Source organism: Papaver somniferum, chromosome 4, assembly GCF_003573695.1.
Source record: "Papaver somniferum cultivar HN1 chromosome 4, ASM357369v1, whole genome shotgun sequence".
Classification (NCBI taxonomy): Eukaryota; Viridiplantae; Streptophyta; class Magnoliopsida; order Ranunculales; family Papaveraceae; genus Papaver; species Papaver somniferum.
In genome coordinates, this window is record NC_039361.1 from 37,695,714 (window position 1) to 37,712,752 (window position 17,039).

Genomic DNA, 17,039 nt, shown 5'->3' on the forward strand with positions numbered 1-17,039 from the left:
GGCGGGAAAGAAGAGAACGATGATGAAATCCGAACCCTTATCTTATATGGCCAGGCCTTGCCCTTTATTAGGAAATTAAAACAACCGTATTCAATTCCTCAACATATATGCATACAAAATCATCCAGTAAACCCGCTGACAGGGGATTCGCGGGTGTTTAGAATTCTTACCTCCCGTTACAGACGGGGGATGAACCGTTGAAGTCGACTCGGGCCACGACTCCTATGTCATGTACGAACACGAGGGGCCGAGGCGATATTGTAATCGCCGTCCTTCTCTGCACACAGTTTATTTAAAACTACCCTTCCGTAGGGTTTTTAAAAATAGAATAAAGTCCAATGTCCAAAAATAAAGTCCAAAAAGAAAAAAGGTCCAAAAATAAAAGATTACAGAAATAAAAACCTTTAGTTACAGTTTCTAAAAAAAATAAATTAAAATAATTTACAAAATCTTCTTCTTCACTCCTTTTGGATTTCTCTTTTCTTTCCTTTTTGGGTTTTGCCTTTCTTTTCAACACTTTCTCCCTTTTCTTTAGCTTAGCTCCAAATCTGAAAGCAAATAAGAAATACCAAAACGCATAAAAAAGAACAAAAATAATAAAAAGAAAAAGAAAACCTAAAAACAAATCTATAAACAAATCCGCGTCGGCGGTGCCTAAAATTGATCGAATTTTTAATAGTGGTAAGAAGGTTGTCGTTCACTCAGACTTTGTTTAATTGATTCTAGGATTAAATATAAAAATACTAAAAATAAGAAATTATTAACAAAATATGTCACGGGATGAAGAATTCACTGGGACTCGGGATTTCACTGTTTTTCATATTCAAGTGGTTCAGAAATTAATCCTAGACAATTATAGCTCTAAACACAAGAAATATCAAATCTAATATTTTCCCAAGGATAGATTTCATAAAACATCAATTGTAAATTACAAGCATAGTGTATCTAAAGCACCTAAGACTAAGCATACACTATCTAACAAGATGAAAATTGATTAATAGAAATCATAAATCATTTATAATCGGTGCAAAAAGTAAATAAGGAATTAATTAAATTTACCACATGATGAAATTCAGCTTCGTCCGTCGTCCCAGCGATGGGGTCTAGCTCCACATAGTGAAAACACACTCAAAGGAATTTTTCATTGCTCAAAAGGTGTTTGCAAGGAGAAAAAGTATAAAGCAGTATGTTTGTAACAGATATAATTGTTACAAAACTCATTGTTACAGAGAAACACTAACAGACTGTTGCGAATTCGAAATAATAGTTACAGAAATTTTTACAAAGATATTGAATTTGAAACTATAGGCAACGGTTTCTGCGACTGTTTTTAACTGCTATTCTGTGTTCTTCTTCTTCAATGGCAGCAGCAGAGACAAGCTGTGCAACTCCCGATTCTCTCTCTGTTGTTGCTCTAAACAATCCCCAAACTCTCCATCCCCTTGTACGCCTCTCAAATTTCACTTTTATACCCAACATGACAAAGAAATCACGCGTAATAACTCTTATTAATTCTCTTTCCTTACTTGTAGCAGCACGAGAATAATTTCGATTTTCTCTATTTTTTATCTCTTCCACACGCATGAATCCTCCAAACACGCTGAGAATGAGTCTCTGGTTAAATAAAACTCGTGCAAGAACGCTATCTACACATTATTTCCCGTGATATTCTATGGTAAACGCCGATTTTACTTCCTCTTCCCTGTTTTCTTTCACTTGAGCTACCCAGCCAAACTTAGTCTAACCACAAACCCATGATGCCTGTTAAGGCAAAACAAGCCGGACAACGAATTCCAGCGATTTAATCTCGCTGAAACACCTCCACATTAAAAATATCTCACAGAATATCGAGTATTTATCACTTTCTTGTTTTTATCAAAAACTGATTATCTGGCCCATCTCCATTGAATTAAACCACCAGACTACACCTGTTTCACTAAGTCAAGCTTAATCCAACCGATTCCAGCAATTGAATCTCATCAAATGACTTCCAAATTTCGAACCCTAATTCAACTGTGCTGCAACTTACATTCCCGCCAAAACTGATTTTGAATTTGGGAAGAAGGTGGTTGACCCATATCCATCTGCGGAGTGCAAGTAGAAGGTGTCCAACTGAGGTGCCCATTATAAATTGAGGTGCCCCTTATCCAAAGCAGGGGTCCGTTTAGCAAATGTCCTCCGGGTGCCAAAATCAACTTTTCAAGTCGAATTTTCCAAAAATGTTTATTTCCCAAAAATGCCTACAAACACATAAAACACCAAAATTAGTACAAAATCGAGGGCCAACAATATAGAAAATTGAGGACAACTTAGACACAAAAATGTGTCTATCACCTGTAATGTGAAAAAATCATGTTCTACTGTGTTCATATTTGTCATCAACCGACAGGCTATTTTGATGATACCCTGCCGACTATACTTTAGCCGGCACGTATGTTCTAGTCGACCCTTCCAGCCGTTGTTACGCCGGATTGGTTACACCTGTCGACCCTGCCGACCTGTAAATTTTTTTCTTAATTGTTCTTGTTTAGGTTGGAAAAGGAAAAGAAGAAAGCTCTGAAAGCTCTTAGTCCTCCTTCAAGACCTCCTCGTGTTGGTGAAAAACTCTTGACTTCAACACATATAGGGGCATACGTTGTGCCGGGAACACTCAAGATCCGTGTACCGAATGATTCTGAACCACCGTCGGAACCCAGTGATTCAGACGAGACTCCAGATGAAGACCAATCAATTCCATCTGGTAGAAGAGGTGATGATGATGATGTTGATGAAAGCACTCCGGCTGATGGAGAAGGTAACAATGATGATGATGATGGTGATGAAGAAATGCCTAATGTTGGAGGAGGTAATGATGATGATGATGGTAATGGAGATAAAGATAAGGATATGGAGGATGAAATTGTTGAAGAGGCAGAGGAACAAGAAGAAGAAGAAGAAGAAGAAGAAGAAGAAGATGGAGAACAAACTCTAGCTATTGTTCAAGCCACCGAAGCTTCAGCTTCAACCGAAACCGGAACGAGGAAGAGGGTGATCACTAAACCAGCTGATTCTCACATGTCTCCCCGTCACTTGATGGTTACACTGAAACCAGGTGAGCCTCCAAGGGGGACCCCAAGAGATGGTGGAGAAGTTCTTTTTGGATACAAATACTCTTGGGCATGTACGATCCATAATACTATCGTAAGTAATCTCAATCCGTCTTTGTTCTTTATTCAAGTGTGTAACTATCTTAAATTTGCGTCAAATGTTTGAATTTATTTTCATTTTGTTTTTTTGGTATTTAGGATCACAGGCATGCCGTCCGTCTCATGAGGCGCCAAGCTTCGTGTTCAGTGACTAATACTTGGGATCTTGACAAGGAATGTGAGGAGGTGAAAGTGATTGTCAAGAACTCCGGGTTGTGGCCTGCGGTGGAGAGTTTGAATATTGATCATGATAAAGTTACCGTATCTGCATTCTGTGAGAGGTTCTACAGAGAGACTGATACAATGTTATTCCCATTCGGTGAGATGGCGATAACTCCCGATGATTCTCAACAAATTCTAGGCCTCCAGGTTGATGGAAAATCAGTCACTGAGGGATTCGATAATAAGTTTCTTTTCAAGGATATTTACAAATTGAGCCAGAAATTGTTCGGTTGGAATCAGGTTGAGACGGAGTCTGTTCTTGAGATGAAGGATGGTCGTCTAAGCAAGAAGTTTAATCTAAAGAAGTTGAGGGAAAAATTGTGGGAGACAAAGAAAATCTTTGATAACGAAGGAAGGGTGAACCCGGTGCGAATCAATTCTACCGCGTCAGCTTATTTGCTATACGTCCTGGGCAAATGTATCTTCCCCGACATTTCCGGAAGCTTGGTCGAGGCCAGTTACTTGCAACTATTGGATCCCTTAGATAAGATGCGTGAGTATTCTTGGGGTACTGCGGTGGTCGCCTTCTTGAACAATGAGTTGAAAAAATGTTTTAGGGCACTCACTAAGCAAGTTAACGGAAACACATGTCTCTTCCAGGTAATTTTATTGTCTAAATCAATTATATTTGCAAAATTCCCTTAAGATAAGATTCTTACTATACTTTTTTTTTTGCATAGGTTTGGATATACAAGCACTTACCTTCTTTTTGCATAGGTTTGGTAATACGATTCCAACCTAGCCGGCTGTTTACTCGCCGGCAAGGTAATATGTTATCGACCATGCCGGCTATTTGTGGCAAAAAAAACCTTCTCATGATGCCTAAAATCATATAAGGTCGGCATGGTAATAAAATTTTTACATTGCCGGCTGTTTATTAGCCGGCAGGTAGTATGTTGTCGACCCTGCCGGCTATGTGTGACAGAATAACCTTTCTCCTGATGCCTAAAATCTTATCAGGTCGGCATGGTAACAAAATTCATACCTATCCGGCTGTTTATTAGGCCGGCATGTTGGAGAAAACAAACCTCGCCGGCGGATTCAAAATTCAAATTTTTTGCAAGTACAATTACTTGTACTTGGGCACTATAACGGCCAAATTTGGCCACCATCCTATAAATACACTACTTCTCTCTACAAAACAACCTACAAATAGTTCCATATACTATCCAAAGCTCATATCATCATACAATCCATCTAACTCACCCAATAGCTAAACAACAATGACTTCATTTGATTCAAATGAAGATTTGGCAATCACAAAAGCATGGTATGCGGAAAAACAACTTAGATGTCAATCCTCCGAAAGGGTGGATTCCATAACCTTTTGGGCTAGGGTACGCAACAAATTTATCCAAGACTTTGGGAATCCAAATGCAAGAAGTGTTCAACAAGTGCATGAGAGTCACCTAGTCATTGAAAATGTGATACTTGCATTTTTAGCTCTCCAACCTCGGATTTTTAACACTCGCCCCTTCACCTTGTCCATTGCACAATTTGTGAGTATTTTTGCGGTTTGTTTTACGTGATCCATGTTGTTTTATCTTCCAATGAAACACCACTAGCAAATGTAAGTTTGTTTTTGTAGCACGAAGTCGTGAAAGCGCGCTACTTGGAGGTAAAGGGGGAAGCATTCACATTCGATGCAAGCTATCACTTCTTGGCCGAAAGAATCCTGGAGGATAACCCGGACTACTTGGATGCGGTATCGTCTTCGTCGGAGGAAGATTGATGATTTTAGAAGTTTTAGTGTAGGGTTTGTGGGTATACCTCTATGTAATCCCTCACAAGACTATAACTCGTCCACTAGGGTCGCCTAGGGGTTCAAAGGATTGATGCACATGCTAAGTGCATTCGTTTTCCCGTCGACAAGGATTAGGTTTTATGTTTCAATCAATGTAGTAACCAAAATCGCATGAATAAAGTAAATTACATCTTCCATATTTTGTTTTCTGTTTGGTATAAGTTTAGGTCGGCAAGGACATAAATCTTTAACATGCCGGCTACATGTCAGCCGACAGTGTTATAAATTATGTGCATGCCGACTTTACGATAGCCGGCATGGTAGGAAACATTTACATGCCGACCGTAAGATTTTTTCCCAAGATAGTCGGCGTGTTCTTCATCCCAGGACCATGCCGGCCGAATACTGATCGGCAGCTTATTCAAATTGGGCACTGTCGGACGAAAACTGGTCGGTAGCTTATTCAAAGTGGACCTTGCCGGCCGAAGACCGGTCGGCACCTTATTCAAACCACGACCTTGCCGGCCTTGTGCATTTTCAAAACCAAATTTTTGATTGAAATCGAACTCATAAAACAGATGAAAGGTTTAATCTACTGAATTCATAATTTCAAAATTTTAATCTAAACTCAATTAATTAACCTAATCAGAATTTTAGTGTTAATTAACCAAGGACATATTAGCCATTTAAAAAATACAAAATTAAGGGGTGGCTTGGTTTTACTTCATAATGACCAAATTTTGTCTTATTGGGTATACCCCAAATAGTTTGAATGTACCCCAATCTCGTCAGGTTAAAAACAGAGGACCGAAGATATTCTCACCAAAGACTTAAAAGGAGCATTAAGGACTAGCACAAATATTAAGAGACCTATGTCTAGTATACTAGACTAAAAAAACACAGCTGTGAAGGTCTTGGTCTCAGTCAGACGGCCATGGCAGGGAAATAAATATGGAGAAATTTTAGAGAATTTGAAAAATAAAAAGAAAAGAAATATTCCAACATGCATATCACTGTTAGATACACATAAGGGCCAAAAAGAAGACCAATCAACAACGCAAATTCACATACCACTGAACCATCCTAGACACTCTTATTAAATTCCATATTATTACACCCCTAGGGAAAGAAAATTAGATTCTAGAGTCTAGATACAACATGAGCTGAACAGACAATAAAGGATACCCCACCAAATATTCTCCACGATTCTTCTGAACAAATGGTCCTACTCATCTAAAGTTATGTTAAAACCTCGTATGTACCGGCCAAGATTGCTTAGCTAAACCCGGATAATAATTATGCAAGAATTGAGATAATAAAGACATAAAGATAAGATAGAATTACCCATGTAAAATCGTTGTTCTTTTTTACCACGGCACCTGTGCTGTTAAGTGGCATCACCATGACTCCATAAGTGTAGTGTGGCCTGGTCTATCGAATACTCAATCAAGGGTGTTTTTGATGAATACTTATAAAATAAAAAACCTACGGTTAGTTCTGTCTAACATTTCATTTCTCCATTCTCATTCTCACTTTTCATCTGTTTGTCATGAATTTTGTATTTTACCCATGTACAATTTGGAGAGAGTTTTAATATTCCAAGCAATGACAAGCAAACCGGTTAATTAAATTAACTAGCGAAAACCAAGAGAGAAATCAAGAAAATAAGAGATATGCTGTATAGGTGATCAAAGATAATACAGAGACTTAATAGGAGCATTAAGACTAAGCACAACTTGACAATAAAATGTTGGAACTGTAAATTCATTAACAACAAGAACCTATGTCTAATCCGCTAGACTAAAAACCCAGCTGTAAAGGCCTTTGTTCTCAGTCAGACCGGGATATTCCAACATGCATATCACCGTTGGATACTCCAAAAACCCAGAAAGGAATACCAATCAACGGTGCAAAACGCAACATACTGTACCCCTGAGCCACTCTAGGCACTCGTATTAAATGCATCGTCACAATTTTGTAAAGAAGGTGGTTGTAGAAGTGGTTGGAATTTAAATTTCTGAGTTATATATAACAAAACTAGTCATGAAAACCCAAGGTGATCAAACTTATGGTATAAAAATCCCATTCAAATGTTGGGATCCATTAAAATTCCATCTTAAACAAAATTGATATAAAAATCCCAAATTTTTAAAAATTGATACAAAAATTCCAAATTTCAAAATTGGTTTCATCAAATCTTTTGAAGATTTTGTGTTATTTTTGTTTTGATGGGGTTTTGGTGTTACTTTTGTTTTGATGGGTTTTTTATGAATGAATAGTGACATCTTTGGGGTTATAACTCGCGAACCGTATATATAACGTGGATTTGTTGAAAGTATAGTCTCATCTCCATTTGCTTTCTCTTTCCATCTTATATTCTAGTTTCATTTTCTCTTTTAATCTGTTCTTCTCATCTTCCCTAGTTTCATCTTTGTTTCTCTACAATGGCAGGTCCCAGAATTCATCTTCAAATTTACAATCAAGATTCATGCAACTCTGAGATACTTCCACCAACTACGCAAGTAACCACAATGTATGATTTGAAAGAAGCAGTCAAAGAATTGTATGTACCAGAGTGGAGGCTGAATGAAATGGTGTTAGCATACTTAGGATCAGCTGATGAACCCGATGCAAATGAACTGGTGAGAGGTGATATTGTGCCTTTAACTGATTTGATTGGAGGAGAGTTAAAACCCAAGTTTGAGGTTTACAAGAAAATGAGAGCAGAGGAGATAAATAGTGTAGTAATTCGTGAATTAGAAAGCAAGGTATCCCATACTTTGAATGTTACTAGTCAAGATACTGTTACTGATTTGAAATTGAGGATTGAGCAACTCTTTGGTGTGTCTCCCGATAACCAAAAACTTTCTTATGCTGGTTGTTTGTTATCTGATGGAGATATATTAGTTAATTTTATCAAGGTTGATGAATATGAAGTTGAAATTGTTATCTTAGGAGTCCCTGATAATGATGGAAATCAATTGGATGGTGAGTTTAATGAGGAAGATGATCAGAATTGAGATTAATGATTTATCTGCTGATCATAACAATGTTCATGATGATGGTGATTACTATATAAGCATTAGTATGTTTTAGGTTTACTCTTGTTATGTTTGTTCATCATGATGATGGTGATTACCTAATTATGTTTCTTATAAACTTTTATGTATGAGAAGCATCTTTAATCTATGTTTAATTTTATTTTCCGAGCCTTTTAATTTATTGTTTCCCTTAATACTTGTGTTTGGCAAAAACAATACAAACATCGTATACAGTAAATCATCTTTAAGCATAAAACCCACGCAATATTCGGTAATTTGGTGCTGCCTACTTAGCAAAAAAAGTTTAATTTCAAAATAACTTAATATAACACTTAATATGTCTTTGTTATATCTTGATTTATGATAACCAAACAGCCGGCTATGCATTCAGTGGTAGGTGTGTCCTGCTAAATATACCCTTTATATATATGATTATTACTTTGAATAATTCTTATATATTCTTTTGATTCATCTCTTTTTGCTCAAGGAAATTCCAAATATAAGTCGTTAAAAAATTAGGGCGATTTTACATCATGATATAAATGGGGCTGTTCAGTACAATGTGATATTGATCAATAAACTTAAAACAATGGTTTCATCCTCTGTTGACATATTAGAAGAGATTTGGTTTCGTTTACCGATGAGATCTCTACTTGTATTCAAACGTGTATCAAAACAATGGTGCGCACTGATATCTGATCCCTGTTTTTGTCGCCGTTATTCCATTCGAAACCACGAACAATCAGTCGCCGGACTTTTTGTGCAAGACGCGCCTTATCGGTCTCAGGTCGGTCAAACTTTTTTCTTTATTGATGGAAGTAAAAGTAATAATGACATTACTTTTGTTCCCTATGAGAAATCTCTACCTTGCATTAGAGTCTTTAGAGATTCTGAGTATCAAACTATTCAATCTTGCAATGGGCTTCTATGCTGTAGGACTTCCTTCAACAACTCAACTTTCCGCATCTATAATCCATTTACAAACAGTTTGTTCTTTTTGATAGGAAATTCATCTACAGACAGTTACACCCCCCGCCCAACCACTTTCTACGTTTATAATCCGACCACAAACCATCACAAGATATTACCTCCGCCACCATCCAGAAAGGAAGGTTTCATGTCGGTTTCTAGTGTTAGTTTAGCTTTTGATCCTCAGATATCACCTTATTATGAAGCTATTGCCATCTGGGGGGATACCCCTGACTGAGCTCAAGCGAAAATCTACTCTTCTAAATCTGAGTCCCGGAAGGATTTGGGGATAATAGGTGCCCGTCATTCTCATTGTTTTAGAGATTGTGGTGTCTATTGGAATGGTGCTTTGCATTGGTTCAACATATATCGTGGGCTATATTTTGATATCAGTCGAAAATTATTAAAGAGACTTCCAACACCAGGTATATATGGAGAGAGTATATACGAACTTACAAAGGTCGGAATATTGAAACCTGGAATGTTTATTTTGGAGAGTGCAATGGGCATTTGCATCTTATTAAAACTTTTGGAATATTGAATATTGAGTTAATTAGTATTTGGGTCGTGAAGTTTGGTACCCTTTAGATTTTGGGTCCTAAGTTTGTCCGTTATAGTGTTTGGGTCGTTGACCCAGTTAGTCAACTAAGTCAACTAACATGTTTGGTCAAAGTGTTAGTTATAGTTAAATCCCTGTTTATCATCACCGTGGCTCTTCGAAAACCAAAAATTCAAAGAACCCATATTCAGTTAACTTTTAGCCCTGTTCTTTATCAAGAAAACAGGGAAATGATTTGATAATCGCTCAAAGGATTTCCACTATATAGATGCCGTACCATGAGGTAACCGATGGAGCATAGCAGAGGTCGCGTCAGGGCTTAAGTTTTCTACTTGATCCGAACATTGCTCAGACCAGATTGGTGCGGAAGTCCTCACAGTTCGTTGTTTTATGTGCACAGTCTTCCCTAGAATGTAAGTGAGTCTGCTAGGACGATGTTCTACAAAGAGGGCCACGAATTCAGTGGAGAGGTAATAAGGGAAGCTTTCGTTAATTATTTGTTGTTGATGTATCGCCGCCTTTTATTGCTTAATTCATCCCTGCAAATTCGACTCCATACATGACTGATTAATCCAAATCAAAATAGGACTCCAGAGACTTCAACATCTCAGGCAATCATCCATGAAATCATTATTCACAAGATCTATCACAGGTTCAAAACCCCATCTTGATCTCCTGTGTTTTTCATCAAAAATCAATGATAAATCACCTCACTTCTTCGTATAGATTAAGAAAGAATGATAAAAGAAAGAAGAAATTCCCTTTGTAAAGTTCAAGTTTAACTGAACCTACGAAGAAGAATTTCTTGATATCTTTTTAATCTATATACTAACGGAAGGTAATGGATGGTAACAGTTTAACCATTTGACCGTGTAGACTAACGGGGTCAACGACCCAAACACTAAGAGATACCAAAATCCACGACCCAAATACTAATTAACTATTGAATATTCCTACTAATCTCTATATCTTGGAACTGGAAAGAGATTACTCAGCATGGACAGTCAAGTACATCGTTAACATAGAGCATTTAACAGCGACGTATAATACCGAGATGGTACTTAATAAGCAAAATAAGTCTTTTAAGGATTTGGATTTCTCGGTTTTGTTTGTTGAAGACAATGATGATGATGAGGCGAAAACATCCAAGTTGGTGATGCACATAGGTGAGCATGTCATTTTTTACAATCTCAAGGACATGAGTTTCAAAGAAGTTGAAGATGTACACTTGATCAGAAATGTGTATAGCTATCACCGGTTAGATACTCCATTCATAGAGTCACTAGCATGCGTCTGATGATCATCCCTTTTTCTTTTTCTTTCTTTATGATACTATTCATTATCCTATTAACTTGTTTTGCCTTGGTTTTAAGTACGGAGAGAGTTAGGAGAAGAGTGAGTGACACATAAAATTGTGAACAGACTGTGGGGAGGGGAATAGAAATGCTCTCTTCGCCGTGTTTTTTAAATTATGCTCGTCTGTTATTGAAAAAGACCCATGATTAATAGGCTTACTTATGATGTGCCTGTGGTATTAAGAAGAAACAAAAAATTCAATTGAAAAAAATGTGAAAAAAACATTAAATTGCTTTAACATAAGAATCCAAACGTGTATAAGCGTTACTTAGATCGCAGTTGCGCCATTCTTATTGCAGTTGCATTTCATATTGTTGGTTCCATTGTTCCCGATAGGTACAAGCTCAGTGAAGCTTAATTTATGTTTTTTTATTCTAGGTAAAAAAACCTACTACAAGTAAAACAAACACTCCGAAAGATTTGAGTAGTATAAAATTTTGTCGGTGGCCTGCAAATTTGAAAATAAATAATTTATGGAGGCTGCTGATTAATTTGTCCATGGCAGAAAAAAATAATCATAAGAAAAGAAATGAGACTATGAAGAATCTTCTAATATTAATCTATTGAGGTTTAGTAATTGCTCCATTATGAGCACAAGTTCTCCGGAGAAAAACCAGGAACAAGTATGATACTATTTTCTAAAGCTCGAGGGCTGGAGAAGAAGGCATTATGCGTCCACTTGCAAGAGTATCACATAATTTACATTCAAAGCCAAGAGGAAATTATTCATCAATACTTTCTAGGTATAGTTACGTCTTTGGAACTTCAATCCTCATCATCACTGCTATTATAGTCTTGTTTATCTCATTATTTTCGCCATCAATCATAAATCCTATGCTTCAAAATAATCTTGACCAAAAATTTACATTCATACCGTTTGACAGTACTACTACTACTTCTGTTTTGCCGTCTTTGAGTTCTTCACCGGAGCTGGTGAATAGCTCTGACCAGACAAATCAAAAGTTAACATCTACTGTTTTGTTCAAAGAGATAATGAGCAACACTACGGAAACGATTAGTCATCTCAAAGTCGGGGATTCCGTCACCGGAGATAAAGCCGATTCTAATTTAACGTCGCCAAGTAGTTTTTCGAGCAATACTAGTAGTAGATCAGTTTCAAGAAAAAGAAGAAAAAAATCTCAAAAGAAAACTAGCAGTGGATCTAGAGCAAATGATGAGATAAAGAAAAAAGAAAATGGTGATGATTGCAATATTTTTGGTGGTGAATGGGTATGGGTTGACAACAGGAAACCGTACTATCCTCCGGGTTCATGTCCTTTTATCGAACAAGGAAGTAACTTCAATTGTTTCAAGAACGGGAAAACTGATGATGCATATCTGAATTGGCAATGGCAATGGCAATCTCAAGAAACTAATCCACGGTGCAGTGACACTATCCCAAGGTACATAATATTGTCTCTAAATTTACAGATATGTGCATTGGCAGGTAGATATGTACAAAAATCTACAGGGTTCTATAAATATTATCTCTTGCAGGGTTCTGAATGCAACTGATTTCCTTGAGAGATTGAGAAGAAAAAAGGTGGTGGTTGCTGGGGATTCTATGAACCGCAATATGTTTTCGTCATTAGCATGTATTCTTTGGAATGCTGCTGCAGATAAGAGCAAAGTTTTCCGGCTCTTTGAAGGAGGATTGTTAGTGAGATTTCAGGCACGTTTTATTTAACTGTTTCATTGAAGCTATTTACTTCAACCAATTTTTCTAATTTTGTTTCTTTTTATGATTAGGACTACAATTGCACCGTAAGATTTGTTTGGTCGGCTTTTCTGGTTTATGAAACACAACCACAAAACAGCCGAACTCAGGAAAGTATATTAAAACAAGAACCGGAGACGCTGAGACTGGATTTGATCGACCCACACGCATCATTATACTACCCTGATGCTGATATTTTAGTGTTCGATTCTTGGCACTGGTGGGTTGGACATAAAGTTCACAATGGGTGAGTAGACAATGAAAGAATGAAAAACAAAATGTGTGCAAGTGTACCTGATAAATCTTGATGTGCCTAAAATAACTGGTCTTGAAACTGCAGGACAAACTACTTTCAAGAAGGTGATTATTTGCACCCACAAATGGATGTTCGTACAGCATACAAGAAAGCTCTTACTACTTGGAGTAGATGGATTGATAAAAACATAGACCCCAACAAAACTCAAGTTATTTTTCGAGAACATTCAATTAGTCATTACACGTAAGTGGCGATGCGAATGTATTTTAATTGTGTAATTGTAGGAAGAGGCGATGCCAGTATTGTTGTGGCTGTTTAAAATTATTTGTCCTCTTGATTCAGGGGAAGTAAATGGAATAAAGATGGAAAATGCGACAGACTGAAGGCACCGCTCACGAATGACGAAACCTTCATAGAAAAAAATCCATCAGAAGTGAAACATACACAAGACACGATACGGAGAATGAAGACTCCCGTTATATATTTGGACGTCGCTAAGCAGACCTACTACCGAGTAGACGCACATCCTTCAACTTATACGAGTTCTTCCAACAAGAATAATACAAAGATGAAAGTAGATTGCAGTCATTGGTGCTTACCCGGTGTTCCTGATACATGGAATGAGTTGTTGTATATTTCTCTCCTCAGAGCTGGTAAAGGGTCTTTTGCCAGGTGAAAGTGAATAAGCTTAAGTCGTGTAAAACAACATACACGGCAATATGTTGTACATTTGGGGAACAAATTCGCGTAATAAAAAAGAAAAAAAAAAGGCTAATTAAGGCGTGGATTTATCATCAATATCATGTTTTAAGAAAAATCAACCATCATCGAGTCGTCGACATCCAATGTCTAAATGAATACACAAGAATACATTAGGGCAATCCCTATGGCAATGTTCAAATTCATTATTTTGTTGAGCTAGGTGGATGGCCAAACTGAGTTTTCCACTGTGATAAAGTATTCGGCGGTTGACCGCCAAGCGCTAGAAGGAAGTGCAGACGCATGCGTTTGTGGTACAAACGTTGGCGTCTGTAAGAGACACGCAGGTGTTTGAACCAAGGCCGCCAACAACTACTTTTAAACAGTCACCGGAACGGCTAGTTTCTACCTACATAAATATGGTTCGAGTTTGATCTCACAAATTCACAACAATCTTTCATCCGATCAATCTTTTCTTAATTTCAATTTCTTTCAACTTTCAACCATGAATTCTGATTTTTATTCTTCTGAGGAAGATATCGAGATGGATGAAATGTTGTACGAAGAAGAGGAAGAAATTTGTATGGAGTTTTTGCATCAAATGGATGAAGATGCAAATCAAGATAGAAAAAGGCGAAATTTTATGTTGCAATTAGAATCCGGGATCATATCAAAGCCTTTAGAGCTATATGAAGTTGCAACTAGAAGATGGACGTGGCGAGATCGACATTTTTACCACGAAAAGATGATGCATGATTATTTTAATCATGATTATGTCTATTCCGATGAGGATTTTCAGCGACGATTCCGCATGGGCCGCAACTTGACGCAAAGGATTATTGCCGAGCTTTTTCAGGTACAACCTTTATTTAATTATCAGTATGATGCACGACATGTACGAGGCTTTAGTCCCGAACAAAAGGTCACTGCGGCCCTCCGTATACTATATTACGGAGTACCAGCGGATTCCACCGATGATTACATCCGTATTAGGAAAACTACCGCCTTAAGATATCTCAAATTGTTTTGCGAAACAATAGTCGAGCATTTTGGTCTAATCTTTTTAAGAAAGCCTACTCAGGAAGATGTTCAAAGAATAACTGAAGAAAACACCGCGCGGGGTTTTCCAGGAATGTTAGGTAGTCTAGAATGCATGCACTGGACGTGGCATGCGTATCCGGTTGAATGGGCAGTCCAATATAAGGGACATTATCCAAAGCCAGCTGTAATTTTGAAAGCTTCAGCTAGCTATGATTGTTGGTTTTGACATGCCTTTTTTGGACTCCCGGGTTCAAATAACGATCTCAACGTTTTGTATAAGTCACCATTGTTTGAAGATCTTAAGAATGGGATCGCGTCGCACTGTAATTTCACCATCAACGGTCATCACTACACTCAGGGTTATTATCTAGCAGACGGAATCTATCCGGAATGGTCAACTATGGTTCAAGCTTATAAACAAATAGATTTTGGACCCAACGACTTCGAAGGATGTGAAGTACTTTAACACCCAACAAATGAAATGCAGAAAGGATGTTGAAAGCGCTTTTGGCATACTGGAAAGGAAGTTTGCCATCATAGTTGGGCCGCACGCTTTTTTGATCTTCAAGAAATAAACAAATTATGCTGACTTGTATCATTCTGCATAATATGGTCATTGAAGAAACCAGGTGTGATCCAACCTGGACGAGTTTTCCAGATAAAGATTTGGTGCCGGATCTTGTGGTGGAGGATGGGCGACCGGCAAGAGAATATAGACTTGCCACTGACAGACTCCAAAATCGAGGAGTCTATGGACAACTAAGACAAGATCTAACTAAGCACATTTGGGCTTTAAGAGGAGCAAGAGATGATGCGCAGGGGCGAGGCAGAGGGAGAGGCATAGGGAAGGAAGATAGATGTTATTTTCAATTTAGTGTTGTTGTTTATTTTAGTTAATATGTTTTTTAATTTAAAGTTGTTTGTTTAAACGACTACACTTAAAATTAAAATTGAGACAATTATATTAAAAGTAACTCTAAATAAACAAGTACAATTAAATTAAACTTAACTAAACAAGAATTAAAATCAGTTAGCAAAAACGACTACTTTTTTGTTGACTATTTATAGCAATTCCGCGGTCCCTGGCTCTATCTGCTTCTATCTGTATCTCGAATTCCTTGTGATCAACATAGTTGAAATCGCTTGAACCTCCTTCTAATGCTCGTTGGGCTGCATCTCTCGCTGCTTTTGCATCTTCCTGGCCCCCTCCTCTTCTTCTCTTGACGCTGGTGTTAACGTCTAGATTAGTGTTGTGTTGTTCCTGACTACTTGGAGTTCCATCAGGTGAGAAAGCAGGCCCTCAATTATGAAAATCATGCGATATTGGACCATGTGTGATCTTGCAGGCACTTGATTACCTTCCATCAAGTATGGATTACACTTGTTAAGCACCCTCAAAATGATGAAACTAGTTTCATGTTGGAAGCCTAATCTGTGGGATCTTTGCCACTCTTCCCGACATCTTCGTTCCACATCCGGTTCGCCTTCACCACTTCTTTTGTTATGCCACATTTGAGTGATCAAAGCTACATATTCACTAATGGCTGCTGAAATTGCGTGAAAATGATGAGACAACCCATCGGCATCACGTCTATTGGGGTTACCTGTTTCTTCACAAAAAATTGTATAATCTTATCATAAAAAGTTTTTTTTTCTTGATAAATACAATTGATTTCATCCAATGTATATAATACATAATTTCTGCAAAGTGACTCGTCTTCATCCATCGTATACTTGACACCACGAATTCTTGTGTTTCTTGGTTCTGATTGTGGTGTATTTTGTTGTGTTTGTTGTTGTGATTGTTGTTGTGTTTGTTGTGGTGTTTGTTGTTGTGATCGTTGTTGTGAGGATGACATATTTGTTAGAAATGAAATTATAGAGATGGGACTTTTTCTGGTAGATTGAGTTGATATGAATAGTTTTGTTAGAATCCAAAGAAAAATCCGAGATGGTATGAAATTGTGTATTTTTGAGGTAGTGATGAAGAAGGTGTGAGTTTTAAATCTTGAGATGAACTGAATTTATAGGGAAACAAAAAGGAGCAACAGTCGTTGGATGGAAGGAACCATTGGCGCTTTTATGAAAAATGCGGCGCGTTTACGAAAAGCGTTGGCGTTTGAACTAACAACGGGCGATGTAAAGACAAGCGCCAGCGTCTTTGGCTCAAGCGCCAGCGTCTTTGGTTAAGCGCCAGCATTAGAGACAAGATCGCCCAGCCTTTCATCAAGCGCGCTACATGTTTTAACT

The 17,039-nt window shown here is 37.7% G+C and overlaps 1 protein-coding gene across 2 annotated transcripts; it reads left to right on the top strand.

Annotated features, from left to right (window-relative positions):
• The first annotated feature begins 11,567 nt into the window (after window positions 1-11,567).
• On the top strand, window positions 11,568-14,186 carry LOC113275163 (protein trichome birefringence-like 2). Of its 2 annotated transcripts, XM_026524601.1 has the most exons (6): window positions 11,568-11,819; window positions 11,961-12,479; window positions 12,574-12,748; window positions 12,826-13,040; window positions 13,134-13,292; window positions 13,392-14,186. In XM_026524601.1, exons 1-6 carry the CDS (start codon window positions 11,746-11,748, stop codon window positions 13,723-13,725), a joined length of 1,476 nt encoding a protein of 491 aa, XP_026380386.1. In that variant the 5' UTR covers window positions 11,568-11,745; the 3' UTR covers window positions 13,726-14,186. The 2 variants fall into 2 exon arrangements, with proteins under 2 accessions (XP_026380386.1, XP_026380385.1); XM_026524600.1 differs by having other exon boundaries at window positions 11,568-12,479; window positions 13,392-14,174.
• The last annotated feature ends 2,853 nt before the right edge of the window (window positions 14,187-17,039 follow it).

What these genes read in the sequence shown, in the direction of transcription:
- LOC113275163 (XM_026524600.1), top strand. Translation starts at nt 11,746, where the DNA reads ATGCGTCCACTTGCAAGAGTATCACATAATTTACATTCAAAGCCAAGA. An exon ending in TGCAGTGACACTATCCCAAG is followed by an intron (nt 12,480 to 12,573) that starts GTACATAATATT and finishes TATCTCTTGCAG; the next exon opens with GGTTCTGAATGCAACTGATT. An exon ending in CATTCAATTAGTCATTACAC is followed by an intron (nt 13,293 to 13,391) that starts GTAAGTGGCGAT and finishes CTCTTGATTCAG; the next exon opens with GGGAAGTAAATGGAATAAAG.